Source organism: Ranitomeya variabilis, chromosome 2 (genome assembly GCF_051348905.1).
Source record: "Ranitomeya variabilis isolate aRanVar5 chromosome 2, aRanVar5.hap1, whole genome shotgun sequence".
Taxonomy (NCBI): domain Eukaryota; kingdom Metazoa; phylum Chordata; class Amphibia; order Anura; family Dendrobatidae; genus Ranitomeya; species Ranitomeya variabilis.
The window spans coordinates 443,843,027-443,870,393 of NC_135233.1; the positions used below are offsets into that span (position 1 = coordinate 443,843,027).

General features: G+C 43.9%; 1 protein-coding gene across 4 annotated transcripts in view; it reads right to left on the reverse strand.

Moving 5' to 3' along the window:
* PTPN5 (protein tyrosine phosphatase non-receptor type 5) overlaps nt 1–27,367 on the reverse strand; it is a 170,521-nt gene that overhangs the window by 35,969 nt on the left and 107,185 nt on the right. For all 4 annotated transcript variants that reach the window (XM_077287173.1, XM_077287170.1, XM_077287169.1 and 1 more), the window contains 3 exons: nt 16,209–16,397; nt 9,075–9,170; nt 6,076–6,302 (listed from right to left, as the gene is read on the reverse strand). In XM_077287173.1, coding sequence (XP_077143288.1) covers nt 6,076–6,302; nt 9,075–9,170; nt 16,209–16,367 — 482 coding nt within the window. In that variant the 5' untranslated portion in view covers nt 16,368–16,397. The remainder of the gene's footprint in view (nt 1–6,075; nt 6,303–9,074; nt 9,171–16,208; nt 16,398–27,367) is intronic.

The following is a 27,367-nucleotide window of genomic DNA, read 5'->3' on the forward strand; positions in this document are numbered from 1 at the left end:
TGAGCACTCAGCTTTGAGCACTCAGCTTTCCTCCGGAAGGACCGCCATCTTGCACGCTAGCAGGTTTCTCCTCCATGGAAGCCTTGCGGATTCTCTGGGTCTCTGCAGACCTGGGGGGAGTAGGAGCCACATTGCTGCGACTCCTGGTGGAGCGTCTCACCCCCGAATCCTCTGATGTGCAGGCTGGTAGCTGGTCCCTTCTGCCCCCCGCCAGCCTGGTCCGGGAAGCAGAAGCCTGGGACTTGGCTCCTTCACTCATCCCAGGAAACCCACTCTCTCCCTGGATAAAGGTACCGTCACATTAAGTGACGCTGCAGCGATATCGACAACGATGCCAATCGCTGCAGCGTCGCTGTGTGGTCGCTGGAGAGCTGTCACACAGACGGCTCTCCAGCGACCAACGATGCCGAAGTCCCCAGGTAACCAGGGTAAACATCGGGTTACTAAGCGAAGGGCCGCGCTTAGTAACCCGATGTTTACCCTGGTTACCATTGTAAATGTAAAAAAAAAAACAGTACATACTCACCTTCTGATGTCCGTCAGGTCCCTGGCCGTCTGCTTCCCGCACTGACTGTGAGCTCCGGCCGGCCATAAAGTAAAAGCAGAGCACAGCGGTGACGTCACCGCTGTGCTGTGCTTTACGGCCGGCCGGCGCTCACAGTCAGTGCGGGAAGCAGACGGCCAGGGACCTGACGGACATCAGAAGGTGAGTATGTACTGTTTATTTTTTACATTTACAATGGTAACCAGGGTAAATATCGGGTTACTAAGCGCAGCCCTGCGCTTAGTAACCCGATATTTACCCTGGTTACCATTGTAAAACATTGCTGGCATCGTTGCTTTTGCTGTCAAACACGACGATACACGGCGATCTGACCACCAAATAAAGTTCTGGACTTTCAGCAACGACCAGCGATATCACAGCAGGATCCAGATCGCTGCTGCGTGTCAAACACAACGATATCACTATCCAGGACGCTGCAACGTCACGGATCGCTATCGTTATCGTTGCAAAGTCGTTTAGTGTGAAGGTACCTTAAGAGAGAGAGCAGGTCCCCGGGTGGAGAGGTGGTGGTTCTCAGGAGCTCAGGAGCACACAGCAGGATCAGCAGCGACCGCACCCACAATCAACACAATGAGCAGCAGCTGAGCAGAGCTGCACTCACTATTCTGCTGGTGCAGTCACTGTGTACATACATTACATTACTGATCCTGAGTTACATCCTGTATTATACTCCAGAGCTGCACTCACTATTCTGCTGGTGCAGTCATTGTGTACATACATTACTTATCCTGAGTTACATCGTGCCTCATACTCCAGAGCTGCACTCACTATTCTGCTGGTGCAGTCACTCAGGATCAGTACAGGATCAGTAATGTAATGTATGTACACAGTTACTGCACCAGCAGACTAGTGAGTGCAGCTCTGGAGTATAATACAGGATGTAACTCGGGATCAGTAATGTAATGTATGTACAAAGTGTCTGCACCAGCAGAATAGTGAGTGCAGCTCTGGAGTATAATACAGGATGTAACACAGGATCAGTAATGTAATGTATGTACACAGTGACTGCACTAGCAGAATAGTGAGTGCAGCTCTGTAGAATAATACAGAACGCAACTCAGGATCAGTAATGTAATGTTTGTACACAGTGACTGCACTAGCAGAATAGTGAGTGCAGCTCTGTAGAATAATACAGAATGTAACTCAGGATCAGTAATGTAATGTTTGTACACAATGACTGCACCAGCAGAATAGTGAGTGCAGCTCTGGAGTATAATACAGGATGTAACTCAGGATCAGAACAGGATTAGTAATGTAATGCATGTACACAGTGACTGCACCAGCAGAATAGTGAGTGCAGCTCTAGAGTATAATACAGGATGTAACTCAGGATCAGAACAGCATTAGTAATGTAATGTATGTACACAGTGACTGCACCAGCAGAATAGTGATTGCAGCTCTGGAGTATAATACAGGATGTAACTCAGGATCAGTAATGTAATGTATTTACACAGTGACTGCACTAGCAGAATAGTGAGTGCAGCTCTGGAGTATAATACAGGATGTAACTCAGGATCAGTATAGGATCAGTATAGGATCAGTAATGTAATGTATGTACACAGTGACTGCACCAGCAGAATAGTGAGTGCAGCTCTGGAGTATAATACAGGATGTAACTCAGGATCAGTACAGGATCAGTAATGTAATGTATGTATGTGCACAGTGACTGCACCAGCAGAATAGTGAGTGCAGCTCTGGGGTATAATACAGGATGTAACTCAGGATCAGTAATGTAATGTATGTACACAGTGACTGCACCAGCAGAATAGTGAGTGCAGCTCCGGAGTATAATACAGGATGTAACTCAGGATCAGTACAGGATCAGTAATGTAATGTATGTATGTGCACAGTGACTGCACCAGCAGAATAGTGAGTGCAGCTCTGGAGTATAATACAGGATGTAACTCAGGATCAGTAATGTAATGTATGTACACAGTGACTGCACCAGCAGAATAGTGAGTGCAGCTCTGGAGTATAATACAGGATGTAACTCAGGGTCAGTAATGTAATGTATGTACACAGTGACTGCACCAGCAGAATAGTGAGTGCAGCTCCGGAGTATAATACAGGATGTAACTCAGGATCAGTACAGGATCAGTAATGTAATGTATGTATGTGCACAGTGACTGCACCAGCAGAATAGTGAGTGCAGCTCTGGGGTATAATACAGGATGTAACTCAGGATCAGTAATGTAATGTATGTACACAGTGACTGCACCAGCAGAATAGTGAGTGCAGCTCCGGAGTATAATACAGGATGTAACTCAGGATCAGTACAGGATCAGTAATGTAATGTATGTATGTGCACAGTGACTGCACCAGCAGACTAGTGAGTGCAGCTCTGGAGTATAATACAGGATGTAACTCGGGATCAGTAATGTAATGTATGTACAAAGTGTCTGCACCAGCAGAATAGTGAGTGCAGCTCTGGAGTATAATACAGGATGTAACACAGGATCAGTAATGTAATGTATGTATGTGCACAGTGACTGCACCAGCAGAATAGTGAGTGCAGCTCTGGAGTATAATACAGGATGTAACTCAGGATCAGTAATGTAATGTATGTACACAGTGACTGCACCAGCAGAATAGTGAGTGCAGCTCTGGAGTATAATACAGGATGTAACTCAGGGTCAGTAATGTAATGTATGTACACAGTGACTGCACCAGCAGAATAGTGAGTGCAGCTCCGGAGTATAATACAGGATGTAACTCAGGATCAGTACAGGATCAGTAATGTAATGTATGTATGTGCACAGTGACTGCACCAGCAGAATAGTGAGTGCAGCTCTGGGGTATAATACAGGATGTAACTCAGGATCAGTAATGTAATGTATGTACACAGTGACTGCACCAGCAGAATAGTGAGTGCAGCTCTGGAGTATAATACAGGATGTAACTCAGGATCAGTAATGTAATGTATGTACACAGTGACTGCACCAGCAGAATAGTGAGTGCAGCTCTGGAGTATAATACAGGATGTAACTCGGGATCAGTAATGTAATGTATGTACAAAGTGTCTGCACCAGCAGAATAGTGAGTGCAGCTCTGGAGTATAATACAGGATGTAACACAGGATCAGTAATGTAATGTATGTATGTGCACAGTGACTGCACCAGCAGAATAGTGAGTGCAGCTCTGGAGTATAATACAGGATGTAACTCAGGATCAGTAATGTAATGTATGTACACAGTGACTGCACCAGCAGAATAGTGAGTGCAGCTCTGGAGTATAATACAGGATGTAACTCAGGGTCAGTAATGTAATGTATGTACACAGTGACTGCACCAGCAGAATAGTGAGTGCAGCTCCGGAGTATAATACAGGATGTAACTCAGGATCAGTACAGGATCAGTAATGTAATGTATGTATGTGCACAGTGACTGCACCAGCAGAATAGTGAGTGCAGCTCTGGGGTATAATACAGGATGTAACTCAGGATCAGTAATGTAATGTATGTACACAGTGACTGCACCAGCAGAATAGTGAGTGCAGCTCCGGAGTATAATACAGGATGTAACTCAGGATCAGTACAGGATCAGTAATGTAATGTATGTATGTGCACAGTGACTGCACCAGCAGACTAGTGAGTGCAGCTCTGGAGTATAATACAGGATGCAACTCGGGATCAGTAATGTAATGTATGTACAAAGTGTCTGCACCAGCAGAATAGTGAGTACAGCTCTGGAGTATAATACAGGATGTAACACAGGATCAGTAATGTAATGTATGTACACAGTGACTGCACTAGCAGAATAGTGAGTGCAGCTCTGTAGAATAATACAGAACGCAACTCAGGATCAGTAATGTAATGTTTGTACACAGTGACTGCACCAGCAGAATAGTGAGTGCAGCTCTGTAGAATAATACAGAATGTAACTCAGGATCAGTAATGTAATGTTTGTACACAATGACTGCACCAGCAGAATAGTGAGTGCAGCTCTGGAGTATAATACAGGATGTAACTCAGGATCAGAACAGGATTAGTAATGTAATGCATGTACACAGTGACTGCACCAGCAGAATAGTGAGTGCAGCTCTAGAGTATAATACAGGATGTAACTCAGGATCAGAACAGCATTAGTAATGTAATGTATGTACACAGTGACTGCACCAGCAGAATAGTGATTGCAGCTCTGGAGTATAATACAGGATGTAACTCAGGATCAGTAATGTAATGTATTTACACAGTGACTGCACTAGCAGAATAGTGAGTGCAGCTCTGGAGTATAATACAGGATGTAACTCAGGATCAGTATAGGATCAGTACAGGATCAGTAATGTAATGTATGTACACAGTGACTGCACCAGCAGAATAGTGAGTGCAGCTCTGGAGTATAATACAGGATGTAACTCAGGATCAGTACAGGATCAGTAATGTAATGTATGTATGTGCACAGTGACTGCACCAGCAGAATAGTGAGTGCAGCTCTGGGGTATAATACAGGATGTAACTCAGGATCAGTAATGTAATGTATGTACACAGTGACTGCACCAGCAGAATAGTGAGTGCAGCTCCGGAGTATAATACAGGATGTAACTCAGGATCAGAACAGGATTAGTAATGTAATGCATGTACACAGTGACTGCACCAGCAGAATAGTGAGTGCAGCTCTAGAGTATAATACAGGATGTAACTCAGGATCAGAACAGCATTAGTAATGTAATGTATGTACACAGTGACTGCACCAGCAGAATAGTGATTGCAGCTCTGGAGTATAATACAGGATGTAACTCAGGATCAGTAATGTAATGTATTTACACAGTGACTGCACTAGCAGAATAGTGAGTGCAGCTCTGGAGTATAATACAGGATGTAACTCAGGATCAGTATAGGATCAGTACAGGATCAGTAATGTAATGTATGTACACAGTGACTGCACCAGCAGAATAGTGAGTGCAGCTCTGGAGTATAATACAGGATGTAACTCAGGATCAGTACAGGATCAGTAATGTAATGTATGTATGTGCACAGTGACTGCACCAGCAGAATAGTGAGTGCAGCTCTGGGGTATAATACAGGATGTAACTCAGGATCAGTAATGTAATGTATGTACACAGTGACTGCACCAGCAGAATAGTGAGTGCAGCTCCGGAGTATAATACAGGATGTAACTCAGGATCAGTACAGGATCAGTAATGTAATGTATGTATGTGCACAGTGACTGCACCAGCAGAATAGTGAGTGCAGCTCTGGAGTATAATACAGGATGTAACTCAGGATCAGTAATGTAATGTATGTACACAGTGACTGCACCAGCAGAATAGTGAGTGCAGCTCTGGGGTATAATACAGGATGTAACTCAGGATCAGTAATGTAATGTATGTACACAGTGACTGCACCAGCAGAATAGTGAGTGCAGCTCTGGAGTATAATACAGGGTGTAACTTTGTATCAGTAATGTATGTACACAGTGACTTCCTTGCTGGCTGTCATATATATAACAGTCTTCCCGTTGACCTTTTTCTGGTCTGTGTCACATATAGTTTTGACCTACAGCTGCATTCACCTTTCCTGCAGCCCCACGGGTTTCACACACAGGGTTCCCACATCAGTGTCGCCTCTGATATCCATGAAACAATCAAAGACGGGGGTGTCGGGCACGGGATCGAGGTCCAGGAATTCCTCCACTTTGTCATCCGTCCATTCCGAGTAGGTGAAGGAGGGCTGGCGGCTCACAGATTGGCGTCTGTCCTCTGACAGGACTGGTTCAGCGTGAGCCTTCAGGTACCATATCTGTGAATTAGAGGGGAGAGAGGACAAGCTGGAGAATAAATGTGCCCTGGGAGGGCGGGCCCGATGCGCTCCTCTCCTGCGCACACACCGTCCTATTGTGCTCCGCTGTTTAGCCTTGTAGGCGCTGACTTTTATTCCATTTACTGAAAGTGCTGCAGTAGAACAGTGTGGAAACCGTCAGCGCTCTGGAACATAACGAGGCGACATGAAGCCCTATTGTTGAGGGAATCTAAGTGCGCGCAGCACAAACAGCAGAGGAAAAACATGCAAATGGCTCTGCAGCATCTGACGTGTCCTTGTCTCCATTCCCTGCAGCTGTAAACCTGCTCTGTGCTGCGGGAAACGGAATTACACTTAGGCTCATAAAGCTTCTTCACTGGGCCAAGGCCTCGCCGCTCAATTCTTCACCATTTTCAGGATCTCTGCTTGCTGTCAGTAAATAAGAGATATCCTGTTTACATTCCGAGGCAGCAGAGGAATACAGCCCACAAGTGGATACAACAGAGTCCAGACAAGACAATGCTCCGATCTGCAGACTGATACATTGTAGCAAACTATCACAAAGAGCTGTGCAGCAGCTCCCAGAGCATTCCTCCTCAGGGTCCGTGGTATCGACAAGTTAGAGGTCGGTATCCGCGGTGGGGGAATCTCAAAGAGACTTGCCCAAATGGAGTCCAGATGGATTTGGACCCTTCACACTGTCTATCCATCTGGACTCAATGAAAATATGAGCTTTGCCCCATTTCTATGATCAATAACTCTGATTAGAGCCCTCTTGGACATTGAAATGTTACCCTGTATGTGTATATGTTTTTAATGTTATTATTGTTTGTTTTATATTGGCAGATATAGCTATTCACTTCTTAAATACAAATATATGTCATTCCATCCCTGTGCGGTTTGATTATCAAGCGTCAACTTTTATTGCAATATATGGTCCCAGGATATGTCCAACTTTTGAAAGCATGAATGAAGTGGACAATAAGATATAATATATGCTCCAATGGAGTTCCGGACTTGATTGATAAACTACGTCCACATCAAACATCGGATGATATTGCTACTTAGTGACTTTTGCTGTAATGATAAGCGTGTTGTGCTAGAATTATTACTTCTATTTTCTATTTCATGGTCGATACATTGTTTATTTTCATTGATATTAGGTGACAACCACACATTATTGGATATTATTGTGACAGTGCTATGGTGAAGGCGTTCCCGGCCTGTACGTGCGTGTCTACCCTGCTTCTGCTGCCCCCGGCGTCTCTCATCGTGGTAGGTGGTGTCCAACCAGGACCTGCCGCCACGTGACTCCGCCGCCGCCTGGTGTCGTGGTTGGCATGGAGACGGGCGCGTCATTTTCAGCCGGGCCGTCACATCCAGTCACGCAGTGACATTTTTCAAACCGCAATAATGGCGGTAGGGATATAAATAAGATGCACACCATGGGTCTGCAGGCCCCCCGAAGAAGGAAGGTCCGAAACACGCGTCGGGGCGGAGGCGCACGGACTGAATTTTGTACTGTGCCCTGGACTGCCAGTAATAATTGCTGCTAATTTTATTTTGCACTTTGACTTAAAGGCTTATTTTTAATAAAGGCTATAGCATGGCTTGGCGGGTCTTAGCGGCACGATTGAGGTGATATATGATGCAATGTACCCTATATGACACAATTTAGAACGTGATGTACTTTAGGGTGATGATTGATACCTCATAGTCACAATTTCAGTTCCCTGCGTGGCCAATCTTGCACTATACTGTGACCTTTCTTTGTGACTACTCCCCTATAACCTGAGTCTATTGTATTTTAATAAAAAAAGTTTGTATTTTTATATTAATATGGACCCTAGTATCATCTGTTCTGTTGGCATTTTCATATGATTTGTGATGATAGGTCACATTAGTCCTAATTACTTAGACACATGGCTCTGATAATTATGTAGGGTAGACTGCTGAAACATGTGTTGTTGTTGTTATATAAGACTTTGCTATTTAGTTCTATACAAAGTATACAGCTTGTCTATGAGTGTCCTCATCATTATCCACAGCAAGCAGAGATCTTACTGATGGTGACGAATTGATACATACAATACACAATGAAAAGTCCGGTAACTTTCTTATATACTTTGTGTTTCGATTCATCACAATTATCAGGATCTCTGCTTCCTAGGGGTGAATGGGAAGATTGCAGAAGTCAGCCGGTCCTGATCCTGTATCTGCTCGTTACAAAAGATTCCGGAAATGGAACGGAAGCTTAGCTCCCTATATCCTAATGATCTCTGTCCGGAGAAGACCCCCAAACTGATTGGAAAACCTCTACCCGTCTGCCGTCTAATTCAATGAACAGTCCTGAAAATTGCAGAGCGCTGGCAGGAAAAACGTTTAGTAAAATACAAGTGTTTTTGATGCATTTTGACTTGTGTTTTTTTCCATTTTCGTTAGAATGGACGAAAAAAACGCTGAAAGAATCGATTTGTAAAACGCTTTGAAGGTTGAAATCTGCAAGGAAAAAATAAGCAGCATGGATAAGATTGTAAAAATCAGTTTGCTGGTACTATAAAATGCTGCATTGTTTTTCCGTAACAATAATGCAACGTGTGAACAAGCCCTTCCAGAATTGATCATTTTCGGATGCATCTGACTATGTGAAGAGAAATCATCGAAGTTGCGGATTCCCGTATCTCTCCTTCCTCTATCAACCTGATATTACTATATATTCGATTATATCATAATAATATTATTGGATTATTATAAATCCAAGTCTCCACGTACCATGGTGCCAATCAATGCCACAACGAAGAAAACGATCACCAACACAGAGCCGGGCATCTCCACCGTCCAGAATCCACTCTGCAGGGTGGTTAAATCCTAAAAGAGAAGAAGTTGGGTAATGTCTGGTGGAAAAAGGTGGCAAGTAAAGGGCAGTGGTCCTGAGCCACTTAGACGATGGGCCCACCCGGATCCTTGAATGAATGCCACAGGGCGGGGACATTATGAGGGGGCATTAGTAATTGTGAATTGGGCACTTGGGAGGCATTATTTATTATTACTTTTTGCTGGTCACAGGGGGCATTATTGTTGATGGGACACTCAGGAGGGGAAAACCCATCCAGGACAATATTACTCGAGAGGGGAACACTAAGATCATTTAGGGGCAATCAGGAAATTATAACTTGGGAGTTTGTGTAGACTGGTAATAGGTAGAGTTGCTGGAAATATGAGAAATCCACTCAAAACCTTCTAAGTTGTGGGTGGGAGAAGTCATCACGGTGGTCTGGGCCAGATAGTACAGACAGGAAAAGTGAACGTCTCCCATCAGAAAGTTACCTGTCACTGTGTATAAAAAGTTTTCTGCCTCCCCCTGTTTTGATCCCCTAGTCATGCCTCTGGTCATATATGTGTCATAAGGAGATTATACATTACAATCTTAGGCCGGCCTCACACTAGCGAGTTTTACGGACGTATGAGCGCATAAACTACGTCCGTAAAATTCGCATTACACACGGCCCAATGATTCCCTATGTCCCAGCTCCTATCTGCCGTATATTACGCATCCGTAATATACGGTCTTGTACGGCCGTAGAAAATCGCAGCATGCTGCGTTTGTCACCGTATTGCGCAAAAAAATCGCCAATGAAAGTCCATGGGGGCGAGAAAAATACGGATTCCACACAGACCAGCAGTGTGACTTGCGAGAAATACGCAGCGGTGTTAGTGAAAAGCCGGTAATTCAATTGCCTGCTTTTCATTTCTCCTTCACAAACCCGACAGGATATGAGACATGGTTTACATACAGTAAACCATCTCATATCCCCTTTTTTTTTGCATATTCCACACTACTAATGTTAGTAGTGTGTATGTGCAAAATGTGGGTGCTGAAGCTGCTAAAATAAAGGGTTAAATGGCGGAAAAAATTGGCTTGGGCAAAATTGGCTTGGGCTCCCGCGCAATTTTCTCCGCCAGAGTGGTAAAGCCAGTGACTGAGGGCAGATATTAATAGCCTAGAGAGGGTCCATGGTTATTGGCCCCCCCCTGGCTACAAACATCTGCCCCCAGCCACCCCAGAAAAGGCACATCTGGAAGATGCGCCTATTCTGGCACTTGGCCACTCTCTTCCCACTCCTGTGTAGCGGTGGGATATGGGGTAATGAAGGGTTAATGTCACTTTGCTATTGTAAGGTGACATTAAGCCAGATTAATAATGGAGAGGTGTCAATTATGTCACCTATCCATTATTAATCCAATTGTATGAAAGGGTTAAAAAACACACACACACATTATTAAAAAGTATTTTAATGAAATAAACACACAGGTTGTTTTAATATTTTATTGCTCTCTCAATCCACCTGAAGACCCTCGCTCTGCAAAATAATAAACCAACAATATACATACCTTCTGATGAACTGTCACGTCCCACGAAGTAAATCCATCTGAAGGGGTTAAATCATTTTACAGCCAGGAGCTGTGCTAAAGCACTCGCTCGTGCCTGTAAACCCCGGGTGCTGAAAGGAAAGCTGGGTGATCTGTACTTACATTGAGTCACGGTGAGGCGCCCTCTGCTGGATGTCCTCATGAACTGGAGCCTTGGAAAAGTTCCCACGCTCGAGTTCATATGAGTTCATCCAGCAGAGGGCGCCTCACCGCGACTCAATGTAAGTACAGATCACCCAGCTTTCCTTTCAGTACCTGGGGGTTTACAGGCAAGAGCGAGTGCTTTAGCACAGCTCCTGCCTGTAAAATGATTTAACCCCTTCAGATGGATTTACTTCGTGGGACGTGACAGTTCATCAGAAGGTATGTATATTGTTGGTTTATTATATTGCAGAGCGAGGGTCTTCAGGTGGATTGAGAGAGCAATAAAATATTAAAACAACCTGTGTGTTTATTTCATTAAAATACTTTTTAATAATGTGTGTGTGTGTGTGTGTGTGTTTTTTAACCCTTTCATACAATTGGATTAATAATGGATAGGTGACATAATTGACGCCTCTCCATTATTAATCTGGCTTAATGTCACCTTACAATAGCAAAGTGACATTAACCCTTCATTACCCCATATCCCACCGCTACACGGGAGTGGGAAGAGAGTGGCCAAGTGCCAGAATAGGCGCATCTTCCAGATGTGCCTTTTCTGGGGTGGCTGGGGGCAGATGTTTGTAGCCAGGGGGGGGCCAATAACCATGGACCCTCTCCTGGCTATTAATATCTGCCCTCAGTCACTGGCTTTACCACTCTGGCGGAGAAAATTGCGCGGGAGCCCACACCAATTTTTTCCGCCATTTAACCCTTTATTTTAGCAGCTACAGCGCCCAAATTTTGCACATACACACTACTAACATTAGTAGTGTGGAATATGCAAAAAAAAAGGGGATATGAGATGGTTTACTGTATGTAAACCATGTCTCATATCCTGTCCGCTTTGGGAAGGAGAAATGAAAAGCCGGCAATTGAATTATCGGCTTTTCACATATATCGCGCTGAATTAAATATAAATACAGAATATATATATATATGTGTCTCAATGACATATATATATATATATATATATATATGTATATATATGTATATATGTGTATATATATATATATATATATGTATATATATGTATATATATATATATATATACTGTATATATGTTTTAACGAACATTTGAGCCCATAAATCCATTAGATGTCGGTTTTGCAAGCCTGCGAGAAAATATCGCAGTACGGATGCCATACGGATTACATACGGAGGATGCCATGCGCAAAATACGCTGACACACCCTGCCTACGGATGACATACGGACCACTATTTTGGGGACTTTTCTGCGTATTACGGCCATAAAAAACGGACCGTATTTACATACGCTGAGTGTGAGGCCGGCCTTACGCTTTCTTTTTGCTGCAACTTCTCTTCTTTAACCTAAACTCTGCAACCTCCCACACTACTCTACTGAAATACTCTGTGCTGCTGCGCTCCCTGCCCTTTACGCACACTTTGTAACCTATCTTAAGATCTTCTGAAATACTGTGCTGCTGTCGTGCCCTGTTCATTCTAATATGTAATTCTCAGTTCTGTACCGTCCCACTGCACCAGCACACTCCTACCCTGAAATACTCTGTGCCTGCTCTTAATATTTGATATTTGCTCTTTCTAGTCAAACCTCCTCCAAGGTCAGCAAACTCTTGTCATAAAATTCTCTGTGCTGCTGGAATTTTGCCAATGGGGAGGATCATTACCTGGGAATCTATCCTATCCCCTACACTACGGTTCCAAAGTTTTGGGTCACCCAGACAATTTTGTGTTTTCCATGAAAACTCATACTTTTATTTATCAAGTGAGTTGCCAAATGAATTGAAAATCTAGTTCAGACATTGACAAGGTTAAAACAAAAAGATTTTTTATTTGAAATAATAATTTTCTCCTTCAAACTTTGCATTCGTCACAGAATGTTCCCTTTGCAGCAGTTACAGCATTGCAGACCTTTGGCATTCTAGCAGTTAATTTGCTGAGGTAATCTGGAGAAATTTCACCCCATGCTTCCAGAAGCCCCTCCACAAGTTGGTTTGGCTTGATGGCCACTTTTTGGCATCATACAGTCAAGCTGCTCCCACAACAGCTCAATGGGGTTGAGATCTGGTGACTGCGCTGGCCACTCCATTACAGATAGAATACCAGCTGCCTGCTTCTTCCCTAAATAGTTCTTGCATAATTTGGAGGTGTGCTTTGGGTCATTGTCCTGTTGTAGGATGAAATTGGCTCCAATCAAGCACTGTCCACAGGGTATGGCATGGCATTGCAAAATGAAGTGATAGCCTTCCTTATTCAATATCCCTTTTACCTTGTACAAATCTCCCACTTTACCAGCACCAAAGCAACCCCGGACCATCACATTACCTCCACCATGCTTGACAGATGGCGTCACACTCTTCCAGCATCTTTTCAGTTGTTCTGCGTCTCACAAATGTTCTTCTGTGTGATCCAAACACCTCAAACTTGGATTCGTCTGTCCATAACACTTTTTTTCCAATCTTCCTCTGTCCAATGTCTGTGTTCTTTTGCCCATATTAGTATTTTTCCTTTTATTAGCCAGTCTCAGGTATGGCTTTTTCTTTGCCACTCTGCCCTGAAGGCCAGCATACCGGAGTCGCCTCTTCACTGTAGACGCTGACACTGGTGTTTTGCGTGTACTATTTAATTAAGCTGCCAGTTGAGGACCTGTGAGGCGTCGATTTCTCAAACTACAGACTAATGTACTTGTCTTGTTGCTCAGTTGTGCAGCGGGGCCTCCCACTTCTCTTTCTACTCTGGTTAGAGCCTGTTTGTGCTCTCCTCTGAAGGGAGTAGTACACACTGTTGTAGTAAATCTTCAGTTTCTTGGCAATTTCTCTCATGGAATAGCCTTCATTTCTAAGAACAAGAATAGACTGTCGAGTTTCACATGAATGTTCTTTTTTTTCTGGCCATTTTGAGAGTTTAATAGAACCAACAAATGTAATGCTCCAGATTCTCAACTAGCTCAAAGGAAGGTCAGGTTTATAGGTTCTCTAATCAGCCAAACTGTTTTCAGCTGTGCTAACATACTTGCACAAGGGTTTTCAAGGGTATTCTAACCATCCATTAGCCTTCTTACACAGTTAGCAAACACAAAGTACCATAAGAACACTGGAGTTATGGTTGTTGGAAATGGGCCTCTATACACCTATGAAGATACTGCATTACAAACCAGACGTTTGCAGCTAGAATAGTCATTTACCACATTAACAATGTATAGAGTGTATTTCTGAATCATTTAATGATCGCTTCATTGGAGAAAACTGTGCTTTTCTTTAAAAAATAAGGAAATTTCTAAGTGACCCTAAACTTTGGAACGGTAGTCTATGTAAGTTAAGCATGGAAGATTCCCAGATTTAGAGGAGTCCTATTTGACATTTTCTTTCTTTTTTTTTTTTTTTTCACCCAATAAATTGATCTTGTCCTGTTTCGTCTGCGGTGCGTAACATAAACCACTTCCACTGCCCAAAAATGTGCATCACACAGAAGTAAAACAATCTGGAAACCCTTTGAAAAGTCAAATTTTTTCCCCACCATGGGGCAATATTTTAGGAAAGGGACCCCCTCTAGTGTTCATAGGTGGTACTGCAATTTTAAAGGGATTGTCCAATATTTGGTAATCTTTTTGGAAAATAGCAACTGTGTGACAACCTAAATGCATAAGAAGTTCAGATCTATATGAATATTTCTAAATGCAATTGATATCGACATCTCTATAATTATTGTTATTTTCTAAAGTATTACTTTGCTTCACTTACAATAAGACATTTTGGGTAAATGAATCTGACCAGCAGAATGCTTTACCCCGGACACAAGGTGCGCGCTCCCACATCAATCACATTAATCAGAGTCTATGACTCAGGGACTGATCATATTTGGATCCTGGGGATGGCTTGCAGGCTCCAGATGGTCTGTATGAAAATCTCATTTCGGATCCATCTGGAGGATGATGATGTTTGCAACCCGTCACCACTATTGCATTAAGGATACACTCCAGCGTGGCAGCTACTAGTGTATTCTTACACACCGCAAACCGAGTTACAAGAGTGCAGGCTGGTTAATAAGCTTTTGCATCCATCACTGTAATTTTGCTCATTTCCTCGAGAGCCGTGCAGAACTGTGGTGGTAGTGGGCTGCAGTACAGTATGACGGGGGGTGGGGTGAAAGATTTGTACTGATCATCTGGGTGGCATGCCATTTTAGGCATCCAACAACCTAAATTGACCTAAACCCAACTGAGCATCTCTGGAGAGACCTGAGAATGGCTGTCCACCAACGTTCACCATCGAACCTGACGGAACTGGAGAGGATCTTCAAGGAAGAATGGCCGAGGATCCCCAAATCCCAAAAAACTTGTTGCATCATTCCCAAGAAGACTCATGGCTGTACTAGCTCAAAAGGTGCTTCTACTGAATACTGAGGAAAGGGTCTGAAGACTTATGACCATGTGATATTTCAGTTTTTCTTTTTTAATAAATTTGCAAAAACTACTACATTTCTGTTTTTTTTCAGTCAAGATGGGGTGCAGAGTGTACATTAATGAGAAAAAATGAACTTTTTTGAATTTACCAAATGGCTGCAATGAAACAGAGTCAAAAATTTAAAGGGGTCTGAATACTTTCCGTACCCACTGTATACTGTATCCAGTGGTGTAGCGTGTGCTCCGAGCACCCAGGGCAAAACATGTATTTAGTGCTTCCTTACCTATTGACTGTTTTTGTAGGGTTTTTGTATGACTATTTTAGACCTAAGCCTAACACTATCCTTTAAGCCTAAATCCAACCCTAACCATTGCCCTAACTCTTACACTAGCCTTTAAGTCTAAATCCAACCCTAACCGTTGCCCTAATTGTAACACTAGCCCTTTAAGCCTAAACCCAACTCTAACCATAGCCCTAACCCTAACAGTAGTCTTTAAGCCTAAATCCAACTCTAACCATAGCCCTAGCCTTAAAACTAGACCTTAAGCCTAAATCCAACCCTAACTGTAGCTCTAACACTAGCCTTCAGGCCTAAATCCTACCCTACCCATAGCCCTAACACTAGCCTTTAAGCCTAAATGCAACCCTAATCATAGCCCTAACCCTAATGCTAGACCTTAAGCCTAAATCCAACCCTAACTATAGCCCTAACCCTAACACTAGACACTAAGCCTAAATCCAACCCTAACCGTAGCCCTAACCCTAGCCTTTAGGCCTACATCGAACCCTAACCGTAGGCACTTAACCCTAACACTAGTCTTTAAGCCCAATGTCAACCTTAACCATAGCCCTAACCTAAAACATTTTTGGGCATCCCTAGGCAACTGCCCCTGTGCCCCTGCCTTACACTGCAACACTGACTGTATAATAGCCGCTGCATTTGACTCACCAATATCTGGGAAAGGACGAGCAGACAGATACTACCCCCAATGGTCAGTATGTTCCACAGCGCGGCCCAGCTGTACTGAGTGTCCCTCTCCATATCCTGCGATGGGTCCATCCCAACCTGCAGGTTGTGCTGCTCATCTGCATCGTCCAAGGAGCCCATGTCTGCAGAGGTCGTCTGTCATGGATGGACCTGGCCACGTAAAAAAGGAAAAGATTAAATACTAGTAAGAGGATGGTCCTGATTGCGTACACCTTGTCGCGGTGGGATGGCTTTTACACTTCTTTGGTTTAATCAGTGTCAACCAAATACCCCATGTTTTTTACATGTACTATTACTATTTACTGACCTACTTACTTACTTACAGGGTAATTGCTCATTGTTTTTATCCTAGGTTTTGTCTGTTAATGGCCACAGTGTGAATGTCTGCCTACACAATGCACTTATTACAAGTGTGCACTTCTTCCATTTTTCCTAAGGACAGATGTTGTCAAATTAAACGTATAAGTTTTTATGAAAAGGTGCGCAGAAACCACGATAGAGCGGTAACTGTGGATTTAGTGCTTTTGGACTTTGCAAAGGCATTTGTTACTGTCCCGCATAAACACCTGATGGGTAAATTAAAGATTTAAGGTTTAGAAAGTAAGGTTTGTCAATGGATCGAAAACTGGTCCAAAGACCGCACCCACAGCATTAAGCAGTGACCCCATTAGAAAACAGGATTAATAAGAGTTGTTCCTAATTTTGCAGAAATACGCCCTTTCCCCATCCATAAAATTAAGATAACAGTTAGTAAAATGAAGAGCACATTGCCCTTTCAGCAAATGTAGTAGACGTCACCTGCAGTCCTATGTAATATCACAGATAACACAGTGATCGTTCTCTGAGTACAGATATCGTGGTGACAATTACCCCAATATACACTTCAGAGCAATGCTGTCACTGCATTTCCCAATAAATTCAGCCTCACCAATTTGTCATCTCAGTTGCTGCCTATACAGATCCGATGCAGCCGTTAAGATTAATGTGTAATTGGCTACTGCGCTCTGCATAGACAACTGAGATGACAAAGCTCGCAGTATAATAAAGGGAGTTTTGTCATCTTGCACGCTGCCTATGCAGAGAAAATCAGATGAGATGACAAAGACTGCATCATACTGAGAGCTTTGGCATCTCGTGGTGAACTTATCTTGACTGCTGCGCTCCGCATAGGAAAATGTGGTGCAACGAAACCAACCAAGATATTAAAGTAACATATGGCGGCTTTATTTATTTAGATAATTGGCAGCCAGGCAGGCACTCACTGCACCCCTGCATCACTCAAAGAACAGGCGGCAGAGGGTGTCATTTTGGACAAGTGGGAGGGAGCAAGCAAGATTGGGCGCCAAGACAAGCGGAATAAGAGAGTCTGCAGAGTACGTCCTCCTATCTCCTCTCTCGTTCCCTCGTCCTAAGTTGGTGGCGCTGAACGATCATGTTGGATAGCAGCAGCACATAGGTGGCACATACGAAAAATGATACTATGTCAGAGTATGCAGTGTGCATTGTACTGTACAGACTTTGTCTCTAACCTCCACCCCAACCATTAATGGACTCTGTACTGTACAGACTTTGTCTCTATCCTCCGCCCCAACCATTAACGGACTCTGTACTGTACAGACTTTGTCTCTATCCTCTGCCCCAACCATTAACGGACTCTGTACTGTACAGAATTTGTCTCTATCCTCCGCCCCAACCATTAACGGACTCTGTACTGTACAGAATTGTCTCTATCCTCTGCCCCAACCATTAACGGACACTGTACTGTAGAGACTTTGTCTCTATCCTCCGTCCAAACCATTAACGGACTCTGTACTGTACAGACTTTGTCTCTATCCTCCACCCCAACCATTAACGGACTCTGTACTGTACAGACTTTGACTCTATCCTCCACCCCAACCATTAACGGACTCTGTACTGTACAGACTTTGTCTCTATCCTCCACCCCAACCATTAAACGGACACTGTATTGTAGAGACTTTGTCTCTATCCTCCGTCCAAACCATTAACGGACTCTGTACTGTACAGACTTTGTCTCTAACCTCCACCCCAACCATTAATGGACTCTGTACTGTACAGACTTTGTCTCTATCCTCCTCCCCAACCATTAATGGACTCTGTACTGTACAGACTTTGTCTCTATCCTCCTCCCCAACCAATAACGGACACTGTACTGTAGTGACTTTGTCTCTATCCTCCGTCCAAACCATTAACGGACTCTGTACTGTACAGACTTTGTCTCTATCCTCCGCCCCAACCAATAACGGACACTGTACTGTAGTGACTTTGTCTCTATCCTCCGTCCAAACCATTAACGGACACTGTACTGTAGTGACTTTGTCTCTATCCTCCGTCCAAACCATTAACGGACTCTGTACTGTACAGACTTTGTCTCTATCCTCTGCCCCAACCAATAACGGACACTGTACTGTAGTGACTTTGTCTCTATCCTCCGTCCAAACCATTAACGGACTCTGTACTGTACAGACTTTGTCTCTATCCTCCGCCCCAACCATTAACGGACACTGTACTGTGGAGACTTTGTCTCTATCCTCCGTCCAAACCATTAACAGACTCTGTACTGTACAGACTTTGTCTCTATCCTCCACCCCAACCATTAATGGACACTGTACTGTAGTGACTTTGTCTCTATCCTCCGTCCAAACCATTAACGGACTCTGTACTGTACAGACTTTGTCTCTATCCTCCACCCCAACCATTAACGGACTCTGTACTGTACAGACTTTGACTCTATCCTCTGCCCCAACCAATAACGGACACTGTACTGTAGTGACTTTGTCTCTATCCTCCGTCCAAACCATTAACGGACTCTGTACTGTACAGACTTTGTCTCTATCCTCTGCCCCAACCAATAACGGACACTGTACTGTAGTGACTTTGTCTCTATCCTCCGTCCAAACCATTAACGGACTCTGTACTGTACAGACTTTGTCTCTATCCTCCGCCCCAACCATTAACGGACACTGTACTGTGGAGACTTTGTCTCTATCCTCCGTCCAAACCATTAACAGACTCTGTACTGTACAGACTTTGTCTCTATCCTCCACCCCAACCATTAATGGACACTGTACTGTAGTGACTTTGTCTCTATCCTCCGTCCAAACCATTAACGGACTCTGTACTGTACAGACTTTGTCTCTATCCTCCACCCCAACCATTAACGGACTCTGTACTGTACAGACTTTGACTCTATCCTCCGCCCCAACCAATAACGGACACTGTACTGTAGTGACTTTGTCTCTATCCTCCGTCCAAACCATTAACGGACTCTGTACTGTACAGACTTTGTCTCTATCCTCCGCCCCAACCATTAACGGACACTGTACTGTGGAGACTTTGTCTCTATCCTCCGTCCAAACCATTAACAGACTCTGTACTGTACAGACTTTGTCTCTATCCTCCACCCCAACCATTAATGGACTCTGTACTGTACAGACTTTGTCTCTATCCTCCACCCCAACCATTAACAGTCTCTGTACTGTAAAGACTTTGTCTCTTTCCTCCACCCCAACCATTAACGGACTCTCCGGACTGTGCTCTGCAGAGGATGATGTGTCTCATGGAGTATATGGTTGCTCTGCTGGGATGAGGAGAGGAACGACACTGGGTCAGGGTACCGTTTTTTCCTGGATCGGCGAACCGGCTGTAATTTTAACAAGTGGTTCAACTGAAGCAGGAATGACAGTCTGAATCCAATCCCTGGTTCATTCCACAGTAATCTGCACATATTCCGTGTTCGTTCCATGTCTCCAATGCCCAGGAAACCTATTATGCTTCTCTATATTTTATACCAATAAGTTATATTCATTCTTTAATTCATTCCTTTTGTTCATTCTTTCTAACACCTCCCAGCTACCTGTGTGACTTAGCCTTATTAAGTATATTCGTCAGGAAGGGCTTATGCTACAGCAGATACGGGAAGGGGGTGACAGCAAAGTCTCCTACAGGCATGAATAGATGGACTAAAATAGATGTCCTCTCCCCAGCCCCGGCAGCTTCCAGCATGCTGCTCACATATCTGTCTAATTGCACACACAGAACAAGGCTGAGGATGCTGCGCTCCCTCCTTGTGTGAGGCTGGATCCATTCTCCGCGCTGCGGTGACTCATACGTATAGATTTGCATTCTGGACATGTGTGTAGTCTGCGCAGGGAACATATAGTGTGGGCTGAGAAGGGAAGAGGATGCGGAGATCTCCTGTTCACCAGAGCCGCAGCCATCTGACATGACACGAGGAGAGGAAGAGAGCAATTCTTATTTAATGCATCGTTTATACTCACAGGACGCTCCATGTATCACTGCAAGATAATCGTATAGTAATCACTACGTATACAGCAAAGGAACAACTTACCGGTATAACATAGGCATCAGCTGACACATAGTGATATGGAATCTAAGGGGTAACGTTTCTTCTAGTGGAGAGTAACATGCCTGAAATGCCAGTGTAAGGAGTCTTATAAGCCATGCAATGTTCCTCTGCGAAGTTAAATATATAAATTACCTATTCAGAGAGGAAGAGGACTAGGACTCTAGTGCCACCTATAGGAAGAGTTGATACTGACTTTTATGAATGCATGATAAGTGGCACTAGCGTTTAAGCCCTTTTCCTCTCTATAGAGGCAATTTGCATATAGTGATATATGTGTGCATAATTATAAGTACAGCTGGTATAACCTTGACATCTTCTGTGTATAATTATATATCTGTAGCTGGTATAACCTGGGCATCTTCTGTGTATAATTATATATGTACAGCTGATATAACCTGGGCATCTTCTGTGTATAATTCCACATGTGTTAATTCATAGTTTTGAAACCTGCAGTGTGAATGTACAATTTTCATGGTCATGAAAATACAGAAAAATCTTTAAATGAGAAGGTGTGTCCAAACTTTTGGTCTGTACTGTATATATGTACAGGTGGTATAACCTGCGCATCCTCTGTATAAAATTATATACAATGGGGAAAATAAGTATTTGATACGCTACCGTTTTTGCAAGTTTTCCATCCTACAAAGATTGGAGAGGTTTGTAATTTTTATCATAGCTACATTTCAATTGTGAGAGACAGAATCTAAAAAAAAAAATCACATTGTATGATTTTTAAATACTTAAATTACATTTTATTGCATGAAATATCTTTCAGGTTTCAGGGCTGTCACTGGGCAACATTGAGTTTCAGCTCCCTCCAAAGATTTTCTTTTGGGTTCAGGTCTGCAGACTGGCTAGGCAACTCCTGGACCTTGAAATGCTTCATACGGAGCCACTCCTTAGTTGTCCTTGCTGTGTTTCGGGTCATTGCTGTGTTGGAAGACCCAACCATGACCCATCTTCAATCCTCTTACTGAGGTAAGGAGGTTGTTGGTCAAAATTTAGCGATACATGACCCCATCCATCCTACCTTCAATACTGTGCAGTTTTCCTGTCCCCTCTGCAGAAAAGCACCCCCAAAGTATGATGTTTCCTCTACCATGCTTCACGGTTGGGATGGTGTTCTTGGGGTTGTAGTCATCCTTCTTCCTCCAAACATGGCAAATGAAGTTAATAGCAAAAAGTTCAATTTTGTTCTCTTCTGACCAAACCACCTTCTCCCATGCCTCCTATGAATCAGCCAGATGGTCTTTGGTGAACTTCAAACAGGCCTGGACATGGGCTGGTGTAAGCAGGGGAACATTGCGCACCCTGCAGTTTTCTAATCCACGACGGCGTAGTGTGCTACTAATGGTAATGTTTGAGACTGTGGTCCCGGCTCTCTTCAGGCCATTGAACAGGTCCTTCCGTGTAGTTCTGAGTCACAATCAACCCTTTAACGATGTCCTTTTTTTCTCAGAAGAGGCAATTTGCTAATTTAATTTCCCAGAGGAACATTGCACGGCGAATAAGCCTCCTTACCTTGACAAGCCAGCTGGTATGTCACTATCCATAAGGAGAAACGTTACCCCTTAGACCCCAGTCCAGAGCCAGTTGTAGCGCCCCCACTGCCGCAGGGCCGAGGGGTACCCGGTACCGGGCCTCTGAGTCTCTGCTCTGGGGTTGTCACGGTGGCTAGGCCCGGTCCGTGACCCTGCTGAGGGGCGTACAGTGATAGATAGATGTGGATGGTGGTGGTGGTGCGGTGCAGTACATAACGAGGACACCAAGTTGCAGTCTCTTTACCTCTTTACTGAAGATCTCTGGGTCCTCAATCCGGAATACGGTTAACCAGGCTGCGCAAGTCCGGCCGGTCCAATGGCACCTCCAGAGTTCTCCTTGCAGGTGGAAATCTGTGCCTTCCTGCTAGCGCTATGTGTTGCGATCCTTCCCTGCTGTGCTTACGGAAAGTCCCCACAACTGTTGTGTCCGTTTCTTAAGTTCCCTCACAACTCGATTAGATGATGTCCTGCTAATCCTCCGTCCCTCCCTGATGTTACGGTTAGGACGGCACCCGTATGACGGGTAGGCTCGGAGCTCTTCCGGGACCCTAGAGTCGCCCCTCTCCACAAGTTGCCCCCCAAGACTGCATAGGTGATTTAGGTGAGACAGCCCGCCTTAGACTGACTGTCCTGCCGTTGGTTTAGAGTATTGCCTGAAGCTGAATATTGTAATACTCCCTCGGCGTTCCGGCCGCCGGTAGTGCGCCTCAGTAGGATGTTGCCTCGGTCTTACAGCACGACTCCTACTGGTATTCTCCTTCTTGCTTTGATCTCGTTTCTCACTCAGCACAATCTATCTCGCTTCCAATCCCTCCTTGGGCACCACCGCTATGCTGAGCAGGCACAGTCCCGTTACGTTCGCTCAAGTTGCCAGGCCTCTGTCAGGATCCCACCCCTGACAGGGACCCTACCGAATCTTCTCCCACAATACCCTCTGCCACAAGGTGTTGCCTGGTTCCAACCCAGTCAGCTTTCTGTTTAACTTCCTGCCTGACCCCCAGTTTTACCAGTATGTGAGGAGTGGCCTAATGAATAGAACCCTTAGCTCCCCCTGGTGGCCCGGCTGTGAAATGTATTGGTGTCTGTGATACCTGGTCAGGTGAACTCCTTCAGTGCCATCAGACGTACCATAGCTCCCCTTAGTGGCGGAGCCACAGTACTGCAACGACCAGGACTCTGGGGCGCTGCACTCTCACCTAGCCAAATCAGTTCTCATGCTTCGCACTGACGAGGGCCAACAGCCCGAAACACCGTGTCTGCGAATTGAGATACTGATTTGGCTTTTATCCTAAGTCATATTGCACGACTCGTTAAAGGGTTGATTGTGACTTGTAGGATCGCTACTACCAACAGGTGGCGCTACAGGGTTACGTCCTCTTTTTCTCAGAAGAGGCAATTTGCACTTTTGTATTGAAGAACTGAAACAAATTAACTTTTTGATGATATTCTAATTTTGTGAGAAGCACCTGTACTTTATACTGGGGTGTTTAAAGGGAATCTGTCACCACTTTTATGGCATAGCAGCTAAAAATATTGCCTTATTAAGCGTCTGAACAACTGAAAATATGTCTTATATTCTAGGTTCTTCAAAAGTAGCCACCTTTTGCTTTGATGACTGCTTTGCACACTCTTGGCATTCTCTTGATGAGCTTCAAGAGCTATGCATTCCCTACATCATTATAGAACCCCCTGACTGTGTCCCGTGCTGTATGTTAATTTCTCAGTCCGGTCCGATGGGTCGGGTTTTGGGTCTCTACTTAACGCCCATCGGCTGTTGGTCGCCGTCCTACTTCATCGATAATGCCTCTTGTCCCGTGCGACAACTCACGACTGCTCAGAAATATAGCCTTGTGCGCCTGCGCAATACGCTTTGCCCAACTGCGGGCAAAGCCAAAAAACAGAAGTGCGCATGCGCTGGCAAACGTAGTCCTGGTACATGAGCTCATGTAACTCATGTACTGTTTATTTCTGTTAATGTTGATGATTATGGCTTACAGCCAATGAAAACCCAAAAGTCATTATCTCAGTAAATTAGAATAATTAACAAAAAACAGCTGGGACACATTAAAAAACATTTTTGTGAGTATACAAGGGGAGTCAGGGGGTTCTATAATGATGTAGGGAATGCATAACAGACACTTAATAAGGCGATATTTTTAGCTGCTATGCCATAAAAGTGGTGACAGATTCCTTTTAAGCTCCTTATGTACTTTATTCATTAGCTGTATATATTTATATACAGTATGTACAGCTGGTATAATCTGGGTATTTCCTATATATAATCATATATGGACAGCTGTATAACCTGGATATTTCCTGTGTATCTTGATATATGTACAGCTGCTATAACCTGGGTATTTCCTGTATATAATTATATATGCAGCTGGTATAACCTGGGCATCTCCTGCATATAATAATATACGTACAGCTGGTATAAGTTATACATCTTTTGTATATAGTGATATGGAGCATGATGGTATAACCTGGGCATTAAATATGCCACTGATGCAACCTGGTACCACACAATCTAGAGAAAGTGTAATGTTATTATGTAAATTGTGTGGGAATAAGGTAAATGTGCCCGCTCCCCACATATATCCGATGTGTAATGCCACAGTCATTTGAATACTATTTAATTAGGCACAATTAGTCATTCTGCGGGCGAAACTATGAATCACGCCGTCCCTGTGCTCGTCTCCTCCTGATCCACAGTTGGTTATTTGCAGTTGCAGACGTTGTATAATTTGGTAACACATAATAGAGTGTAAATTGACAGATGAGGTAACAAATTTAATTGGTGGAGGCCAAACTGGCAAAATGTGACTAGATACTGGGAGTCACAGTGCCCGCAGTGACGTGACCAAATGAACCAGCAGTAAAGCAGGTCAGCTGTTGTTTTTACAGTTAGGTCCATATATATTTGGACAGAGACAAAAAATTTCTAATTTTGGTTATAGACATTACCACTAGGGTTGAGCGAAACGGATCGGACATTTTCAAAAGTCGCCGACTTTCAGCAAAGTCAGGTTTCATGAAACCCGACCCGATCCCACTGTGGGATCGGCCATGCGGTCGGCGATCTTCGCGCCAAAGTCGCGTTTCATATGACGCTTTCCCCGCCATTTTTTCAGCCAATGAAGGAGTGTGGGCAGCGTGATGACATAGGTTCCGGCTTGCTTTGTGCGGCGTCACAGGGGGTAAAACCGCCATCTTAACGTTTGGGATATAGCGATTTGCACAGTGAAACACAAACTTTGCAGGGACGGAGGAGAGAGAGAGAGAGAGAGAGAAAAAAAAAAAAATATATCACCATTGCCCTACATTGGGTTTCGTGCTTCGGTTGGCCCCCAACTTTTCACAATAATCGGCCGCTTTCACACGATCCGACTTTCGAGACAGTCGGGTTTCATGAGACCCGACTCGATCCTAAAAAAGCAAAAGTCGCTCAACCCTAATTACCACAATTAATTTTAAACAAAACAATTCAGATGCAGTTGAACTTCAGACTTTCAGCTTTCATTTGAGGGTATCCATATTACAATTGGATGAAGGGTTTAGGAGTTTCAGCTCCTTAACATGTGCCACCCTGTTTTTAAAGGGACCAAAAGTAATTGGACAATTGACTCCCAGGCTATTTCATGGACAGGTGTGGGCAATCAGTTCGTTATGTCATTCTCAGTTAAGCAGATAAAAGGCCTGGAGTTGATTTGAGGTGTGGTGCTTGCATTTGGAAGGTTTTGCTGTGAAGTAAACATGCGGTCAAAGGAGCTCTCCATGCAGGTGAAACAAGCCATCCTTAAGCTGTGAAAACAGAAAAAACCCATCCGAGAAATTACTACAATATTAGGAGTGGCAAAATCTACAGTTTGGTACATCCTGAAAAAGAAAGAAAGCACTGGTGAACTCATCAATACAAAAAGACCTGGGCGCCCACGGAAGACCACAGTGGTGGATGATTGCAGAATAATCTCCATGGTGAAGAGAAACCCCTTCACAACAGCCAACCAAGTGAACAACACTCTCCAGGAGGTTGGAGTATCAATATCCAAATCTACCATAAAGAGAAGACTGCATGAAAGTAAATACAGAGGGTTCACTGCACGGTGCAAGCCGCTCATAAGCATCAAGAATAAAAAGGCTAGACTGGACTTTGCTAAAAAACATCTAAAAAAGCCAGCACAGTTCTGGAAGAACATTCTTTGGATAGATGAAACCAAGATCAACCTCTACCAGAATGATGGAAAGAGAAAAGTATGGCGAAGGCGTGGTACAGCTCATGATCCAAAGCATACCACATCATCTGTAAAACACGGCGGAGGCAGTGTGATGGCTTGGGCATGCATGGCTGCCAGTGGCACTGGGTCACTAGTGTTTATTGATGATGTGACACAGGACAGAAGCAGCCGAATGAATTCTGAGGTATTCAGAGCCGCCACACTGTGTGCTCAGATCCAGCCAAATGCAGCCAAACTGATTGGTCGTCGTTTCATACTACAGATGGACAATGACCCAAAACATAAAGCCAAAGCAACCCAGGAGTTTATTAAAGCAAAGAAGTGGAATATTCATGAATGGCCAAGTCAGTCACCTGATCTCAACCCAATTGAGCAGCATTTCACTTGTTAAAGACTAAACTTCAGACAGAAAGGCCCACAAACAAACAGCAACTGAAAACCACCGCAGTGAAGGCCTGGCAGAGCATCAAAAAGGAGGAAACACAGCGTCTGGTGATGTCCATGAGTTCAAGACTTCAGGCAGTCATTGCCAGCCAAGGGTTTTCAACCAAGTACTAGAAATGAACATTTTATTTAAAATTATTTAATCTGTCCAATTACTTTTGGTCCCTTTAAAAACAGGGTGGCACGTGTTAAGGAGCTAAAACTCCTAAACCCTTCATCCAATTTTAATGTGGATACCCTCAAATGAAAGCTGAAAGTCTGAACTTCAACTGCATCTGAATTGTTGTTTTGTTTAAAATTCATTGTGGTAATGTCTATAACCAAAATTAGAAAAATGTTGTCTCTGTCCAAATATATATGGACCTAACTGTACATCAGGTATTGGTACTTTTGGCAGTATGGACAGGCACCAAGTCCTGCTGTAGAGTGACATTTCCATCTCCAAAAAGCTTGTCGGCAGAAGGAAGCATGAAGTGCTCTAAAATTTCCTGGTAGACGGGTGCAGTGACTTTG